The sequence below is a fragment of the Akebia trifoliata genome, chromosome 1 (genome assembly GCF_017979445.1).
Source record: "Akebia trifoliata isolate Shusen 1 chromosome 1, ASM1797944v1, whole genome shotgun sequence".
Taxonomy (NCBI): domain Eukaryota; kingdom Viridiplantae; phylum Streptophyta; class Magnoliopsida; order Ranunculales; family Lardizabalaceae; genus Akebia; species Akebia trifoliata.
The window spans coordinates 27869135-27886816 of record NC_141375.1 but is presented as its reverse complement, the minus strand read 5'-3'; the positions used below and the strand labels follow the sequence as shown (position 1 = coordinate 27886816).

The 17682-nt window shown below is 33.0% G+C and overlaps 1 protein-coding gene and 1 pseudogene across 1 annotated transcript; both read left to right on the top strand.

Annotated features, from left to right (window-relative positions):
• The first annotated feature begins 7773 nt into the window (after positions 1-7773).
• LOC147411415 (transcription factor MYB30 pseudogene) lies at positions 7774-9395 on the top strand (annotated as a pseudogene).
• A 5068-nt stretch (positions 9396-14463) lies between these two features.
• LOC147411414 (transcription factor MYB63-like) lies at positions 14464-16358 on the top strand. The gene is made up of 3 exons (XM_086451957.1): positions 14464-14679; positions 15029-15158; positions 15641-16358. The coding sequence occupies exons 1-3, from the start codon at positions 14547-14549 to the stop codon at positions 16158-16160; spliced, it is 783 nt and encodes a 260-aa protein (XP_086308083.1). The 5' UTR covers positions 14464-14546; the 3' UTR covers positions 16161-16358.
• Positions 16359-17682: the final 1324 nt, after the last annotated feature.

Below are 17682 nucleotides of genomic sequence, written 5' to 3'. Positions count from 1 at the left end.
AGTCGAAATCCAAATCCAAATTCGAATTCGTATTCAAAAAAATAAATATTATCTAAAATTTTTGGATATCATATTCGAATTCGGATAATTTTAAGATTCAAATTAATTTCCGAAATGGATTCGGATATTGGTACATCCGATCTGATAAAATTTGATTCAAAATAATTAAACATACATGAGTTGCAATTACGACGATACTTTCTACCATCACTGTCATAATAAAGCTCAGCCGTTTGATCTACAACGATCTAATGGTGTTAAACAACCTCAAAACCCATGGGGGTAAGGAGCATTGCCCTTGAGGCCAAATTTTTTGGGCTCAACTATAAAAGGGGGTTTTAACCCTAATTTTGGTGTTAGTTTCATTACTCTTGTGATCTTGAGGGCATGGGAGGTTTGAGAGGAGATAACTCTTGTATCCCCACCTTTCATATACTGGAATCAATGTGCATTCATGGACGTACTTCAACCTAGAAGGAACCACACAAGTCTCTATGTGGTTCACAGTTTTTTTTAATTCACTTCTTGGTTCGATTACCCTTATTTTCTTAACAATAAGGTGGACTCCTTCTCTTTTGGTTCATCATATCAATTTACACTAGTATTTTAAAAATCAAATTTGACTAATAGAATTACCAAGTCTGACCATAATATAAAAAAATCAGGCCCATTTGCTTAGAATTAGTACTTTGTAAATAATCTGACGTAGCAAATGCATACGAATGCATACGATTCAATTGATAAACAAGTAATAACTTGAAAGAAAATAAAGCAAAGAGTTAGAAAGTAATTAAGAGAAAAAATAATTGAATTGATGTATTTTTTTAATAATTGATTGAATTTCATTTTTGAAGTTCCTTATATCTATAACTTCATCATAACAACTTAGAAATCTTCTAAAATTCTAATAAATAATTTTATAACCTATCTATAATATATTACTAACTTTCTAATTATATTATAATTCAATTTGAACACTTTCAATTATAGTCTAAAAAATAAAAACGAATTTAGAAAAATAATAGAAACAAATTAGAAATTAGATAAAATAAAAACTTCCTAAAGTTGAAATAGAAATTCTATTAGAATTAGAAAATAAAAATCCTATTAGAATTAGAATTGGAAATAAATCCTACTAGAATTAGGAAACTACTTAAAACTGTTTAACTAAGATTAACAATATCCTATATCAGGCTTCCTTTCTTTAAGAAAACTTGTCATCGAGTTGTTCTTAAAGGTTCCTCTTTTTTTTTTTTTTTTTTTCCATTCATATCTAATTTTAATTCACTTTCAATGATACCTGATCTTCAAACTTTTCTTAATGATACAACCGTCAATGCACACGTGTCAAATTCCATCTTTCGTACATTATAACAAACTTGGCATAATGTATACAATCATATGTTTCTTAACGGTTTCTTCAAGATATAATTTGTCCACAGTCACTTTATGATTCGTTTGATGAGTTGGATAATTAAGAAAATTAATACTCGAGATAAAATTAGCATGTGTCAATTTGTTTCATAACAAACATTCCAATTGACAGATCACCTGGAAGGAGTTGGGAAAGGGGATTATTGGAAGGATTTTGATGGGGTGGTGGGGGAGGATAGGTTTGAGGGGTTTAGGGGAACCTGAGATGTAATTTGGGTATGAATAAAATTTTGGGCAGAATTTTTAAAATTGGTAGGTTTGATATCATTAATTAGTATCGTAAGGGTTGATTAGTTTTGAGGGGAATTAAAGGAGAAATTGTGGGAATCTTTGGGGTCTTCATCTCTAAGGATTTTCTTCCTTTCTCTTTCTCAAAGATGTTGAGAACCATGATCTAAACAAGGGATTTCAATTTAGCTATAATTTTAGTCTCGAACCTCTCAAATCAAGTTTTAAATTAAGATTTTGTGTCAATTAACTTCACCATCCATCTTTTGTAGATTATAATAAGAACTCAAATACTACTTGACATAGAGGAAGCATATGAATTAATAGATTCAATTAATAAATAAGTAATAATTTGAAAGAAAATAAAGTAAAGAGTTAGAAAGTAATTAAGAGAGAAAAGATAATTGAATTGCTATTTTTTTTTAATTGACTGAATTTCATTTTAGAAACTTATTATATGGAGAACTTTATCATAACAATTAAGAAACTTTCTAAAAAACTAACAAGTAACTTTCTAATATATCTATAATATTTTACTAACTTTCTAATTCTATTATAATTCAATTTGAGCACTTCTAATTATAACATAAAGAATAAAAATAAATTTAGAAAAATAAAAAAGAAAATTAATTAGAAATAAATTTAGGACGAAACAAATTAGAAACTAGACAAAATAGTTACTTTCTAAAGTTAAAATAGAAATCCTACTAGAATTAGAAAATAGAAATCCTATTAGTATTAGAAAATAAAAATAAATCTGATTAGAATTAAGACTCCTTAATTAAACTTGTAGATGTCCTACATCGAAACCTTGAGTTTTTCATGACCGATAGTTCAACAATACAAACCAGAATCAAAATTTCAAATTTGAAAATTATTACTATTCCATATAATTTTATTAAGATTTATTTATTTTTTTTTTTTGAAAGGAAGTTGAAAACCTTTATATTTGAAGAAAATGTTGTGGTTTGTGGAGCCTAATAGTATTGGTCAACAAGGAGGTACTGTAAATCAAACCACGTCTTCATGCTGGTTGGGGTTGCTAGGCGTCACCCTCGAAAGAAATTTTCCAAGAGTATTTTTGCAATTTCACTAATGTTCTGTAAGACCTAGTTAGGTTTCTTGGGGTGTTTATAAATTTCTTGTTTTTGTGAAAGGGTGTAATCTGTAGTTGTGGGTTTTCTCTTCATAGTGGAATTAGTGTGATCCATGGACGTATCTCAATTTTAAGGGAACCACATAAAATCTTTATATTTCTTTGTGTGATTGTATCTTTTGTTTATTTTTCGATTCATTTTCTTGCTTCGGTTGCACTTATTTTTTTTTACAGAAATTACAAAGATTGTAAGAAATTCTTTAATCTTTTGCGTTGCTTTTTTACATGAGAGAGCACATAAATTTCCTTTTTTTTTTCCCCTTCTCTCTCTATTTATTTATTTATTTCTGTATATTTAAAAATTATTCAAGAAATACAAACCAGTCTGACCGAATTAAACCTCGGTTGAACTCCTATCCGACCATTATTTAAGCAAAATTTTGATCTAATTATCGATCCAGCTTTTAAAACATTGTTTTACACAATAAACGCCAGCAACAACAAGCAGTGTGGGTTCAGTAGATCAACGCGTGTGCGCGTCCTGCAACTTGACTGAAGCATCTTTCTCTCTCTCTCTCTCTCCGAGTAAGGCTGCTAGTCCGACTAAGTTACTTAGAATATAATTTTTCAATTTGAAATAGCCGCACATGTTAAAAGCCCTCCTTCACCCCCTTAATGTTTCTATATTCTTCAAAACTTAGATTATATTTACATAATTTGAAATCTCAAAGACCCGGTCAACCATATAAATACCTTCAATTCAACCATATAAAGTATTTATTTATCTACACATATATATATATACTTATCTTCCATTCAACGGTGCATGCTTTTGACTTATATTAACTTATCTCTTTGATTTTTCTAACCATCTTATTAAATTGCAAGCTCCAACAATCATGTTTCAGGAACAAGGCATCTATGACATCCCTTGTAGAAATTCAATGACATCCTATTTTTTTTGTCAAATTTTTTAAAATATTTTTTGGAGAATTTTTTACATGCGGCCTCCAATATTGTGCACGTGAAATGGAGGTAATAAGAAATATATGAAAAAAAATGAATTGATTGCTAACGTCACTAAGAACAAATTCTAACGACGACTTAGAAATCTTAATTTTATCGACCCTAGTGGGCCTAAATGATGATGTTCATTTGAAGAAAAGTCAGATAAGCGAACCTTATGAACCTGATTCCAGATAATTAATCCACTAAGATGATCTTAAGCCCTTCAAATATTGGACCCATTGGAGGTGGATCGCATCACCTCTTCATGTGAAAGCTAGAGTAGGGATTTCACCCTTACTAAGGGTCCGATGATGCTTCAGGGTTGAATAAAAAATTCTTTCAAATTTGAAAAGAAAAGAAAAAAAAAAAGTTATTTTTCACCATTAAATATCATTTTTAAGTTTGCGAGTTATGGGAGAGTTCTTTAGCCGTCCATTTTCAAAACCTTAAATCTAATTAAAAAGAAATTATTTTTTGGATCTGAGTTTTTCAATGAAATCCCTTAGTAGGACTCAAAATCTTACTATGTTAGTAAGGAAAGAGTTTCACAAACCTATATTACTTAGTAGAAAGCAGATCATATCTTGGTAATCCATTTGAGTAAAACAACCCTTAGTAAGGCTCAAAATCTTACTATATTAGCGGGGTGGGAGAAAGAGTTTTACCCATGTGGGGGCCACTAAGAATAGAAAAAAATTTATTGGTGTAGTGAAAATATATTTTGTGGGGGCAATTAAAAGTGGATTTTCTTGTTTTTTTGTTTTTGTGGAGGTAATAGTGACAGATTTTTTCTTTTTATCCGTGGTTAATATTTGTCATAATAACTCATTAATCTAAAGACTTTGAAAATTCTTATGGGGGCAAGTGCCCCCATTGTAAATCTGCCCCTGTAACGAAAGGGTTTCACAAACGTATATTACTTAGTAGAAAGCAGATTGTCCTTAAGGTGTACTATGTGTGGGAACCCAAGATATGATCCGGACTAGGATTCTTTCTTCTTGACGTTAGTCACAACTCACATGTGATTCAAAGTTTCAAACTACACAAACTATCTTCTAAAGCAGGTGTGAAACCTTTTACCAATCATATATACTCAGTGTTTGATTTCTTTTTCTAATTTTATTAATGCAACTTGTTCTTTATTACAAGGGAAGAGAAAAAAATCTGTGGTGTTGGTTAGGAATTCATGTCCTACATGTCGGGTAGACATTGAAGATGAGGGCATTAAGATCATTTTTTACTAGTCTCTCAAAGATTATTGAGGACAACGGCATGTCATCAATTTGAAATCATGGGATATCTCAAATATTCACCAAAGCATGGAGGTGTTTGCATTGTCTAAGACAACAACAAAGTCACATCTCAAAGATTTACAACCCACCGAAATAAATGATGTTCTTCCATTTCATTTTGCACAAAGTCAAGTATTTCCTTATTGACAAGGGCTACGTCTAAATCATCCTCTCAAAATTAAGAGATTGACAGGGATCATGACCATGATTTTCATAAGTCAACTGATCTGACTTTGTGAAACCTAATCAATATTCAACAATTAAAAATATAGTAACTCATAAAAGATAACAAACTGCTTTTTTTTACATGAAGTATAATGATTTTGGAACTCAACTAGACAAGGTAACTCAAAAGCTCAACTGACGTGTACCTTACAAGAATCGTAGATTTTCCCCTAGAGATAAACAATTGCACATCCCCTTACACAAAATAACAAAAAAAAAAAAAAATTATACGCGATTGAATGGGCCGGATTTTGAAGATGAGATTTAGGGATTGGTTAGGATACGTTTGTATGGTAGAATTTTTTTTGGGAAAGGTAACATAAATTATCAAGCCTGCAGGCTCTTCAGCCAATGTTCATAATGGCCCACTGTGGCGGTTTTCACTTTCGTACCTCTTTTTTTTTTTTTTTTTTTTTTTCACTTTTGTACCCTCTTTTTTGGCCCCAAGGTAGCGGTAGCTCCTAGTCACCCCTTCCACCAAGGCCCCTGGTGCCCACTTTGATGTTGAGTCCGATACCCCTCTTTTTGGAATCCCAAGTAGCCCTTTCCCCTAATCTTTCCTCCCAAGGTTTGAACCAAAGACATGGACCTGATCCTAATAGCAAATGATAGAAACTAAATAAAATTCTCACTGTTTGGACCAACGCTAGAATCCCGAGAAGAAAAAAAGAAGACGATAAATTGATAATTTTTTTAAGTTAAGAACACCTAATTCTCTAGATAACTTTCAATGATTTATTCATACCTATTGTCTCCTTAAATAAGTATCACATTCCATCCCAAGGTGGCAACTTGAATTCAAATTCAAATATACTTAATCCTGAAAGACTAATGATAAATTGATGCTCTTGACTAGGCAGTGTACAAAATCATAGATCTTTTTTCCTGGTGTATCCCAAAGAAGAAGATCTATGGTTCTGTGCACTACCACTTCAAGAGCATCAGTTTATCATAACTCATCCTATTTTTTTTTTTTTAATAGAAAAAAAGGTCAATCTAGAATTTCATAAAATCTTGGATCAACCAATCCACACGAACTCATGTGCATTGAAGGCATCCCCAAATTACAAAACTACCCTTGTTAGGCTTCTTATGATTAATCAATGAGATTCTGTAAAATCTCAGGATTGAATTCTCTTTAAGCTAAAACCTCTTTTTAATCCTAGAGTTGTTCCACATCGACTTCATTGGATAATAGGTTCAACAGATGATGTGGTAGTGCACAGGGAGCCACAAATTTATTTCCTTGAGATCCGAAGTACGAAATCTATGGTTCTTTGTGCATTACAATGTCAGCACAGTGTTAAACGTAGTGCCCAATGAAGTCAATTCAGCATTTTCCTTTATCCTAAGTTCCTAACCTTGGCCTAAGCCTTAAGGCACCAATGGCATAACAATAACTAACCAAAGCAGTAATGAAACAAATCGAATACTTACATTTCATGGAATAATCTAGTAATGATTCTTCACGGATTGGTCCTTGTATGCGTGGATTTTTGCAAATGTGAAAGAATTCTTATTAGATCAAGGGTATTTAGGGATGAGTCAGTATCCAATATCCTATACATAGGACCGGTGTCTACGTGGCACACTTGGGATGGAGAATAAACACATTGGACTTCATGAATGGTTTGTTTAGGAGCCCGAGGTGATTTACATTACTTGAAATTTAGAAAATTCGATAGAAAAATTCGTCGGGTCAAGACCCACAAATTTTAGAAACTGAATTTTGACGGTCCAAAGTCATTGAAATATTTTATGTTCCCCAGATTTGATGGCTCAAAACAGTTGAATTCCTCCCATCCTCCGTTAATTAGACGGTTTTGACCCATCAAAAAAAAAAAAAAAATCGATGTACTTAGACACTTTGATCCATTGCATTTTATAAAATTCGGCAGACTTAGACCGTCAAATATGGGTTCTCCATGTTGTGTTGGACACCGTTCCTATAAGGACATCGTATTGGAGCCTGAGTCTTTAGGGATTGGGATTGGAGGCGTGGTTTTGAGGTATTTGTGTCGTTAATACAAGGGTTTGATTTTGAATGAGGTGAAAGTAAGTAAAGATTGAGGTTTGGTAGGCCAGAATCCCAAAATTTGGGCCTATGTAGCGAGGGAGAGAGAGAGAGAGAGAGAGAGACTTGCAACTTGCAACTTGCAAGTCTTTCTATATTTCACGACTTCGGAAAAGCAAGGCTACAGAGTCCAAAATCTAATGCGTAATTGTCTTTATTTTATTAATATAATATATTTTTGTTCAGACCCTCTCAGCAATGCAACGTAGGATTTGTTTCACATCTCCCCTGGATTGAGGGTTAAAAAAATACTAATTTTATATTCTAGGAGGGACCCTCCCTTGAATAAATGGCTTAGCTTTTGAAACTTGACTGTGAGATTGAAGTATCGGAAAACACGTTATTAGATGGAATCATAAGATAAATAGAAGCAGCACTTTTGTGAAGAGTTTGAGCTTAGAACTTGAACTCAAGAGATGGCGAAAAATTCTTGCTGTGAGAAAAAAGGATTGAAGAGAGGGGCATGGACTCCTGAAGAAGATCAGAAGTTATCAGCTTACATTAGGAGATATGGGCATTGGAACTGGCACGAGCTTCCGAAATATGCAGGTAGGAATCGAGTCATGATAAGAGTAGTTCCACTTAAGAACTCTCTCTCTCTCTCTCTCTCTCCTTGAGAACAAACATTGAAGAAATAATTTTTATTATATACATATATAATTTAAATTAACAAATTTGAGAACAAACACATTGAAAAAATAATTTCTATTGCTTTTGCATGATATTACAAGAGCCTTAATAGTATCTTTATAGAAAATTACAACCATCAATATAGAAAGAGATTCTTTTAAAACACTAATTTTTACTTATAACCAATCAGTTTGAAATTAAGTGGTGGTTTACATTATATTGGTATGTCATAGGTAAAAATTGTAGTGTTAATAGAACATCTACTATAGAAAGCATAATAAATTAGAAAGAATTTAAGTTCCTAATTAATCAATATTTCCTAACTAGAAATCTAAATATTTCTTGTAGATACTGAGATACAATTTTCTTGTTTTAAAATTTTATAATACACACCAAAATGATTCCATCTATCTCATGGTACATTTATTCAATGCAACTTTATGATCTAATACAACCAATGTTTTAATTATAGTGAATTTGATTGGATTCTTATATGATACAACTTTGGTTAATGGATTATCTTTCTTGTTTTAATTTCCTTTGCAGGTTTATCAAGGTGTGGGAAGAGTTGCAGACTCCGGTGGATGAATTACCTACGTCCCAATATCAAACGAGGGAACTTCAGCCGAGAGGAAGACAAAATTATCATCAACTTACATGAAACACTTGGTAGTAGGTATGCACTCATAGAAATTTCTTTGTGAAGGTTTGGTGATGATCAAACCCTAAATCTTTTCTAGAAAAAAAAAACCCCATTGTTTTCTCTCTTCTACAAATAATGGACAACAATTGATCTGATCATAAGAGCTCTCAAGATGAACTAGTATTAAATTCTGAGTCTTCTATTTCCAGATGGTCTTTGATTGCGGCAAAATTACCAGGAAGAACAGATAATGAGATAAAAAACCACTGGCACAGCTGCCTAAAGAAATGCTTGAAACATAATTCATCGGTATCGGAGGATGCAAAATTTCAGTCCGCAGAAACATTGAAATGCAAAGCCAACATGGAGAAAGAATCCGAAGCCAACAATTTTCTTCCTATTGCTCCAACACCCCAAATTTTGGAAAGCTCCAGCCTTGCTTCGATGTCAATGGAGAAGTCTTATTTGAATTCTGATGGTGTAACAGGTGAAAACCTAGGGACAAATGGTAATATATATTCATCAGAAACATTTGTAGAATTCGATGGGAATTTCTGGACTGAACCTTTTTTGGTTGAAGATTCCTGCTTTCAAGACCATTTTACATCAACCTTGTCTGAAGCTGAACTTGAATTTCCATTATCTCCGATGTCCCTCAACGAGACCTTGTGGCCAGATGAATTTTTGTACAATGGCAGCAACATGGATTTTTTTCAACGACTTGATGAAAGTTGGAGAATCGCCGATAATTTGATATTTGATTAGCAGATCCTCCTCAAGACTGCTCGATATCGTTTTGGCTAGAAAGAATTGAGAAAGGTTGCATCTAGTTGTTCTCTTGGGTTCTCAACCATAGTAGAGAGAGGTGAATGTAATGCCAAATAAATTCCAAATAATCTTGTAATATTTCAATTATTATGTTATGAAGAATTGAAATGCACAATTTTCTGGTGAAATGGACTTTGGTTAGGCCATTACACATTAATTTGCATTTAGTTATTCTCAACTATTTCCATTTTTGATATTTAATATTATTTATAGAAGAAGATAATAAATGTATTTATTATGTAAAATACTCACATACCTTTGTCTTTTGGAAAATGCTGAAATGACTGCGATTTTCATGAGTCTAACGTGGGATGTGTACATAACCATAGATGCATTTCCTTGCGATACAAGTAAAACCCATCTACGGTTATGTATGCATGTCCCCGTTAGACTTTTGAGAATCACAGTAAATCTTGTATCACCTCAGCACGACTCTTGTCTTTTCAATAAAAGACAAAATGAAAAAGAGTATTATAAGAAAACAAATATGGAGGATAATGCTAATGTCCCTCATAGGGACGATATCACTCCTCATACACTCTTATTTTTTTTTCCACTAAAAGACAAAATGTAAAAGGGTATTATTGAAAAGTGAATTGATGAACAATGCTAACGTCCCTATGAGATTTTGGATGTTAGTATTCCCCATATATATATATATGGATTAGGATCTAAGGACTCATGAAAGTGAAGTCATATGTTCACACACAATCTTGACCGTGTATATGTGATACCTAATGGTTGAGATTTATATCCACATCAGTACCTTAATTTTTTTAGGCAATGCTACTAACAACACAGCTGAATTTTCAGCGTTATTTTATGGCGTAAATTTATTTCCTCTGGAATCCTCTGGAAAGGAAGAAAGTTTTAATTGAAATTGATTCAAGATTGTTGGCTGAATTAAGCTCTCAATGGTGGAAACATTTGCGCTTGGAAAATTTGGTGGTTCGGAGCCTTCGCATGCTAAGTAACTTGCAATGGGAGGTTAGGCATGTATTTAGAGAAGCTAATTTTTTGCTGACTCCCTTGCATTATTTGCTACTTATTCAAAATGTAATTTTCTTTTTTAATTCTTCTGGGAGTCTTCCAAAATGTTATGGGAGATTGGTTAAATTTAGGAACCCCTAGATGGCTTTATTTTGTATCCTTTCCATTTTATTAATACCATTTGCATGCTTAGCAACTAATAAATAAACTAGTATTTTTTCAGCATCTCTAAATTTTAAGCTTTTAACCTATTCATCAATGACCTTTTGTTGAAAATTATTTTACTAAAATTTTAGTTTCTCTTGGATTAATATTTTCACTTGCTTCATACCGTATATTATAATAGATGCAAAATGTATGTTTGCATAGTGATAATGAGTTTAACATCCTTTCTCGCGATGCTCAGATATATTGTGTGATTTTGATGAGGAAGATGATGGCTGATTGCTATGTTCTCCAATCATCAAGAAAGATGTCTGAACCATGTGGTATCTTACTATCTTATCTTCAAGTTTAAGGCTTGATCGGTTGAGAAGAACATATGACTTCTCTTTATATAAAGGGATTGCATGTTCAATTTTTTCTAGAACTTTGGTGTGACTTTCTTCTCTCCAGTTTGAGTTGATTGATGGAGAATGAGGCCTTGATTTTCGAGAAGAGCTTGTAACTTTGATGACTCAATCATGACCCAAATTACCTTAATGGGTGGGTGTGAAACTAGGCCTCACGATCATATGGAGATGTTTTGACCATATGTTTTTTTTATTTGTATCAAGATTCGGACCGTGGGAGGCTCCATTCATCTACGTAGAACCCAATTTGAATGTGCCAAGACTCATTTACGGCTTCTAGAGATTTTTTTTATGACTTTAAGTGAATTTAAGGACCTCTATGTTGTTTCACATTATGTATCTACAACTATAAAAGTGGCTTGGAATTTTTCAAAAGGTGTTCTCTTTTTGTAATTTAGCAATTGATTGAACAAAAACAAGGCATAGTATAGAGTAAATATGATTTATTATAATACGGTGTATGGAGATGCATGAACGAGTAGCGATCTAGAACGGTGTCTTTTTCCTATACTAACATACAGTGTCTATGTGACATGTTTTAGTCGATAATTAAATACATTGGGCTGTGTGCAATGTAGAAAACGGTTTGATTATGAGCCCATTGTGTTTAAAACGCCAACCAAATACATTGGGCTGTGTTTTACCTGATCCTGATTCTACACGAATTATGAATATTAGATTAGATTAATGGAAACAGATCATCAATCTGCAGTTGCGATTCTCTATATTAAAAGGATGGTTGAGATGCTTGGGATTCCAAAGAAAAAAACATTCGTGGAAGAACTTGTTCTAATCCCTAGAAGGTCTGCCACAGATCTCTAGAACTAAAAAATGTCCTCCTGGAAGCACTTCCTTCTTCTCGAACTTAAAAAAATGCCGAAAATGCATTTGAAGAGCAACAATGACAAACAGTTGCTACATGATCATTTCCCTTGCTCGTTGACCTCATAACGTCCATATACATCCAACAACAAGAACCACTTGCCGCGTGGGTTTAAATTACTTAAACCACTTTCGTAGTTTGACTTGACTGGTCAAGCAACTCTCACACTTTCTCAGTAAGCACTATTAAGTACACATGTTTTATGCCTTCCACTACTCTCTTTTTCTTTATTCTTCTTAACTTAGACCACTTTTGTACTATTTGAAACCACAGTGACTCCGTCAACCATCCGTATATAGTATCATCTTCAATTAAAGAACTACAACGTTGCATGCTTTTGACCCATATTTGTTTCTTTCTTGGATTTTTCCAACCAACTTCTTCGAAATTCTTTCTCAAATAATAATAGAATTTTTTTTTGATGTGGAATGCTATACATCTTCAAGAAAAGCTTTCAAACAAAAGAGTCCTAACAACTATATTCAGATGGAGAATCAAAGGTCCAAATATATGTAAGAAAACACATATGACTTGATTGATGATATATTGCCCTTATCAACTCAATTGTTAATCTTGAGCCCTTCAAATATGGGAGGGACCCATTGAATGGTTGAGATCTCACCATCTCTTCAGCTGTGAAACTCATATTGCTAGGTCGTAATTAACTAGCTTGTCCTTATCCTTAAGGTGCACTATGTGGGAACCCTAGTTGCTATTTAATTTCAAAGAGATGATCTGACCTCAGGAAAGATTCTTCGCCATTGACTTTTAGTTCACAGGTGATTCAAAGTTTCAAACCACACACAAAAAAGATGTCTAAAGACTCAACTTTTAAAATAGGTGTGAAACCCTTTACCTATTATATAATAGCTACTTGTGTTTCAATTTTTTATATTCTAATTTTCACACTTAGGTCAAGAGGACACTTTATGAGATTAAGGGTTTCGATTTTTCGAGGAAACAACCAATTACAGTTGTTCATGGACTCTGACAAATTTTCATTTTCTCATATTTTCTAGAATCACGATAAACTGTTGCGCAAAACTGACGTTCTTGATGTCGAAGTGCACAAAACCAATGATCTTTTTCTTCGGGATACGCACAGAAAAGATTTATGATTTTGTACACTGTCAAGATCATCAGTTTTTTTCTAATCATTATCATTATTCTATTTATTATTATAAAAATGATTGCTGCAAGTTTAGGAATCAACCAAATTTCATAGGTCAGTGTAGCTAGGAGCGCTTGCCACGTTGCAGTATTTGGTATGGCCCACATGCTGGATATGTATTTGTAGGGAACATCTAAGATTTCCTCTTATTTAATATTAGTATATAATAAAGGTTTTGGCCGGTGCTTATTACTTAATGCTTACGTTTTGCACGTGACATCATTTTTCCAACGTAAGGAAACACAAGGAGACACATTAGAGAAACGTAGATCCCGATTTACACCTTCCGATTCCAAGTTCTCTCACACCGATTTGACTCTGCAAACCCAAACCAAGATTTATATATATATATATTTCAAGTGCAACTTTAAAAAAGAGAAATTTTTTTTTTTAATAGATGCCACATCCTAATAACTTCATTAAAAAAATGTCATCTATAACTGTTCGTGTATTAAGATGATGCATTGTAATAAGATGGAGTACAATACATCAAATCAAATATTTAGAAGATAAAGATATTGATTCTAATGATGAAGATGAAGATAGATAAATTAGGGTATTGATTCTTATCTTTTATGTTTTCTATTTAAATTCTATCATGATTAGTTTCTTTTAATTGATAAAAGTTCAAATTTACTAAAATCCATTAAGTATTCGTAAACATCGAAATCAATTCCAGTAGATTGAGTTTGGACAAATTTAGTCAAGTTAATGAGATTGCTGAATCTTGAAATTATGATTGCACATAGACCATAATATTCCTTATTTGTTACCAAGGGATGGTATGTGGGACAACATCTCCTTAAAGAATCCTTTCCAAACATTCTCTTCAGAATTGAAGTGGGAAGTCCTGTCTAAAACACGTTCAACTCCAATCAAATTAATAGAGGATTGAAGAAATTTGACGGCTCCAAACCATCAAATTTAGGGAATATAAAAAAATTGACAGTCCTAAACCATCAAAATTCTATTTCTAATATATCACCCAAATTTTATAGTTTTCACGTAGTGTAAGAATTTTTTTAATCTCAATAAAAAAGGACATAAAAGAAATTTAAAATAAATTAATGGATTATTTTCAAACTTAGAGAAAAAATGGAAGCAAAAATCTTTTAAAGTGTGAAGGCAATATATCACCCAATTGAGGTACTATGATGAGTCAATATAATTTTGGGATGCAAATAAACTCTGATGGGTGAATATGATTTAAATTCAAAGAGGTCATTGTCCTTGTTATATAATAGGCTTTTGTTCAGGTGCAGTCTTCGGTGGTTAAAAAAATATTAATTGCATCTTCTAGGAGGGACCCTCCCTTGAATAATTGGCTTAGCGTTCTAAGCTTGACTGCGAGATTAAAAAAGAGAGTGTCTGAAAACACGCTATTAGATGGAATCATAAGATAAATAGATCGAGTACTTTTGGTTAAGTCTCTGAGCTTGAGAGCTTGAATTCAAGAGAAGAGTTAGTGAGAGATGGTGAAAAATTATTCTCGTGAGAAAACAGAATTAAAGAGAGGGACATGGACTCCTGAAGAAGATAGGAAGTTATCTGCTTACATTAAGAGATATGGGCATTGGAACTGGCGCGAGCTTCCGAAATATGCAGGTATATAGTGATGAGTGATAAATTTGATTCCGGGATTCATTTGGGTTCCCCTCGTTAGTCTTGAATTCCCTCATTCTTTCTTTGATTCATGGGTAACTAGATGATATAGTTCATTTTTTTTTCCTTTCATTTTATATATAAAAAAAAAAAACACCTGTTTAGGTGATTTTGAGGGAGAGAGAGTGTGTGTGTTTGTGTGCTTGAATGCATTTAATAAGATAATTTAAATGAACAAATTTTACAACCACCAAATGTTTTAATTGATGAAGTAAAGTTGTTGATTTGCTTAGTACTAATGCTAATTGATGGGTTACCAAACTTCATTTTATTTTTTTGGTTTTCTTTTCAGGTTTATCAAGGTGTGGGAAGAGTTGCAGACTCCGATGGATGAATTACCTACGACCTAATATCAAAAGAGGGAACTACAGCCGAGAAGAAGAAGAAATCATCATCAATTTACATGAAAAACTTGGTACTAGGTATGGGCTTCGTTAATTTATTGTTCCTTGAAATTTCTTTTTAAAGCTATTGAGATCAAACATACAAAAAAAAATATATGAAAAAGAAACTATGAAGATCAAACTGAATTGTTTACAATTTCTATGTTATAAATGCATGATTTGTAGCCCAAAAGTTTGTCAAGAACCAAGCATATAACATTACAATCGAAGGCATTAGCACAAAAGCACTTGAGCATTCTTTAAAGCCTTAAAACTGGCTTATGTGTTTGTTCTTTTAACAAAAAATTCTTCTCCTTGGTAGAAAAAAGTGCACTCCTACACATTGGTGGCATGTTCGCGATTTAGTAAATAAAATGCCCACTAGATGATAGAAAATATTTGATATGGTTATCTATTGAATTTTATTTGCTACGACTAAGATAAAGAACCTAATAGTTATTAAGGGGAGCTTAATAGGATGAAGCACTATTACAAAAATTCTCATAGTCTTCTATATCCAGATGGTCTGCTATTGCGACAAAATTACCAGGAAGAACAGATAATGAGATAAAAAATCACTGGCACACCCATTTAAAGAAACGCTTGAAACATCATACATCGGCATCGAAAGAGGAAAAACCTGATCAATCAGCAGAAATATCAGAATGTAAAGCCGACAAGGAAGGAGAATCAGAACCCAATTCTCCAACACCCTCAATTTTGGAAAGCTCTAGTGTTTCTCTGAAGTTAACACAGAAGTGTACTTACACCGATCCTGATGTTGGGACCGGCCAAAACCAGGTGCCAAATGCTAATATAAACTCATCAGAAATATTAGTGGAATCCGATGGCAATTTTTGGACTGAACCTTTTTTGGTGGGAGATGACGCGTGCTTACTGGAGGATTTTACATCAACCTTGGCTTATCCTGAACTTGAATTTCCATTTTCTCTGATATCTCTCGGTGAACCCTTGTGTCATGATGATGAGCTTCTGTCCAATGACAGCTACATGGATTTTTGTTTCGACCAATCACGATAGCTGAAGAATCGCCAAGAATCTGACATTTAATTAGTATATTCTCTTCAAAAGTGCTGGACCATGTTTTCTGTTACAAATAAGCATTGAATTACTAGAGAAATGCAAATGTGACGCGTAAATAAAATTGTATGAAATGCTCTCTTGTAATAGTTTGCCAAATATTATGTTGTGGTGGAATGGGCACTACAACATTTTTGATCTACAGCGACGTTTTATAACGGCGGATAGTTTTATCCGCCTCTATAGATACATTTTTGTAGCGGATAATTGTATCCGCCGCTATAGGAACCTGCGCATACGCAGAAATTTCACACCAATTATTCATGTGCATATAGCAGCGGAACATATATCCGCCACTAAAAAAATCAAAATTTTTTATATATAAAATACTCGGTTCTTCTTTATCAAAAAATTTTTTAATGGAATATAGCAGCGGATTTTATTATCCGTAGCTATAGAATACAATTTTTCTACGTATAAACCTCGATTTACTGTGTTTTCTCTATAATTTTTTTTTAATTGAATATAGCAGCGGATTATATTTTCCGCCGCTATAGAGTAAAATTTTGAGCAAATTTTTTAATTGAATATAGCAGCGGATTATATTGTCCGCCGCTATAGAGTAAAATTTCGAGTGATTTTTTTAATTGAATATAGCAGCGGATTATTATTTCCGCCTCTATAGAGTACAACTTTTCAATTTAGTGAGTTTTCTCTATAAATTTTTTTAAATTAAATATAGTAGCGGATTATTATTTCCGCAGCTCTCTATAATTTTTTTTTGTAAATTAAATATAGTGGCGGAGTATATTTTCCGCCGCGATAGAGTATTATTTTTCTATATTTAAAACTCGATTTAGTGAGTTCTCTCTATAAATTTTTTATTTTTATTGAATATAGCAGCGGATTATATTTTTTGCCGCTATAGAGTATAATTTTTCGATATATAAAATTCAATTGAGTGAGTTTTCTCTAATTTTTTTTTAAAGTAAATATAGCAGCGGATGAGATTTTCCGCCGCTACAGAGTATAATTTTTCAATATAAATACTTGATTCAGTAATAAGTTCTCTTTCAAATTTATTTTTAAAATTAAATACAGTAGCGGATTATATTATCCGCCGGTACAGAACCGTTCATACCCGCTAGCTAAAATAATTTCCCGCTCGGAATGTACATAGAGCAGCGGAAAAACGAATCCGCCACTAAAGAAAATTTCAGTTTTCATAAAATACTCAGACGTCTCTGTTTGTCTCTCTGCTCTCTCTCTCTCTCTCTCACACAAACACTCTGCCCTCTCTGCTCTATGTTCTCTCTTAGTGAAAAATTTCAAGTTCGATGGCTTGGTTTGTGTGTCATAAGCCGTCAATTTTTTGGAAGTTCGATTTGATGAGATCGATGCTTCGATCCTGTCACAACGCTTCAAAGAAATATGATTCGAAGGCTGATGAAGAAAAGAATTTGCTCTCTCTCTCTCTCTCTCTCTCTCTCTCTCTCTATCTCTCTCTGGTTTTTCTCTTGGA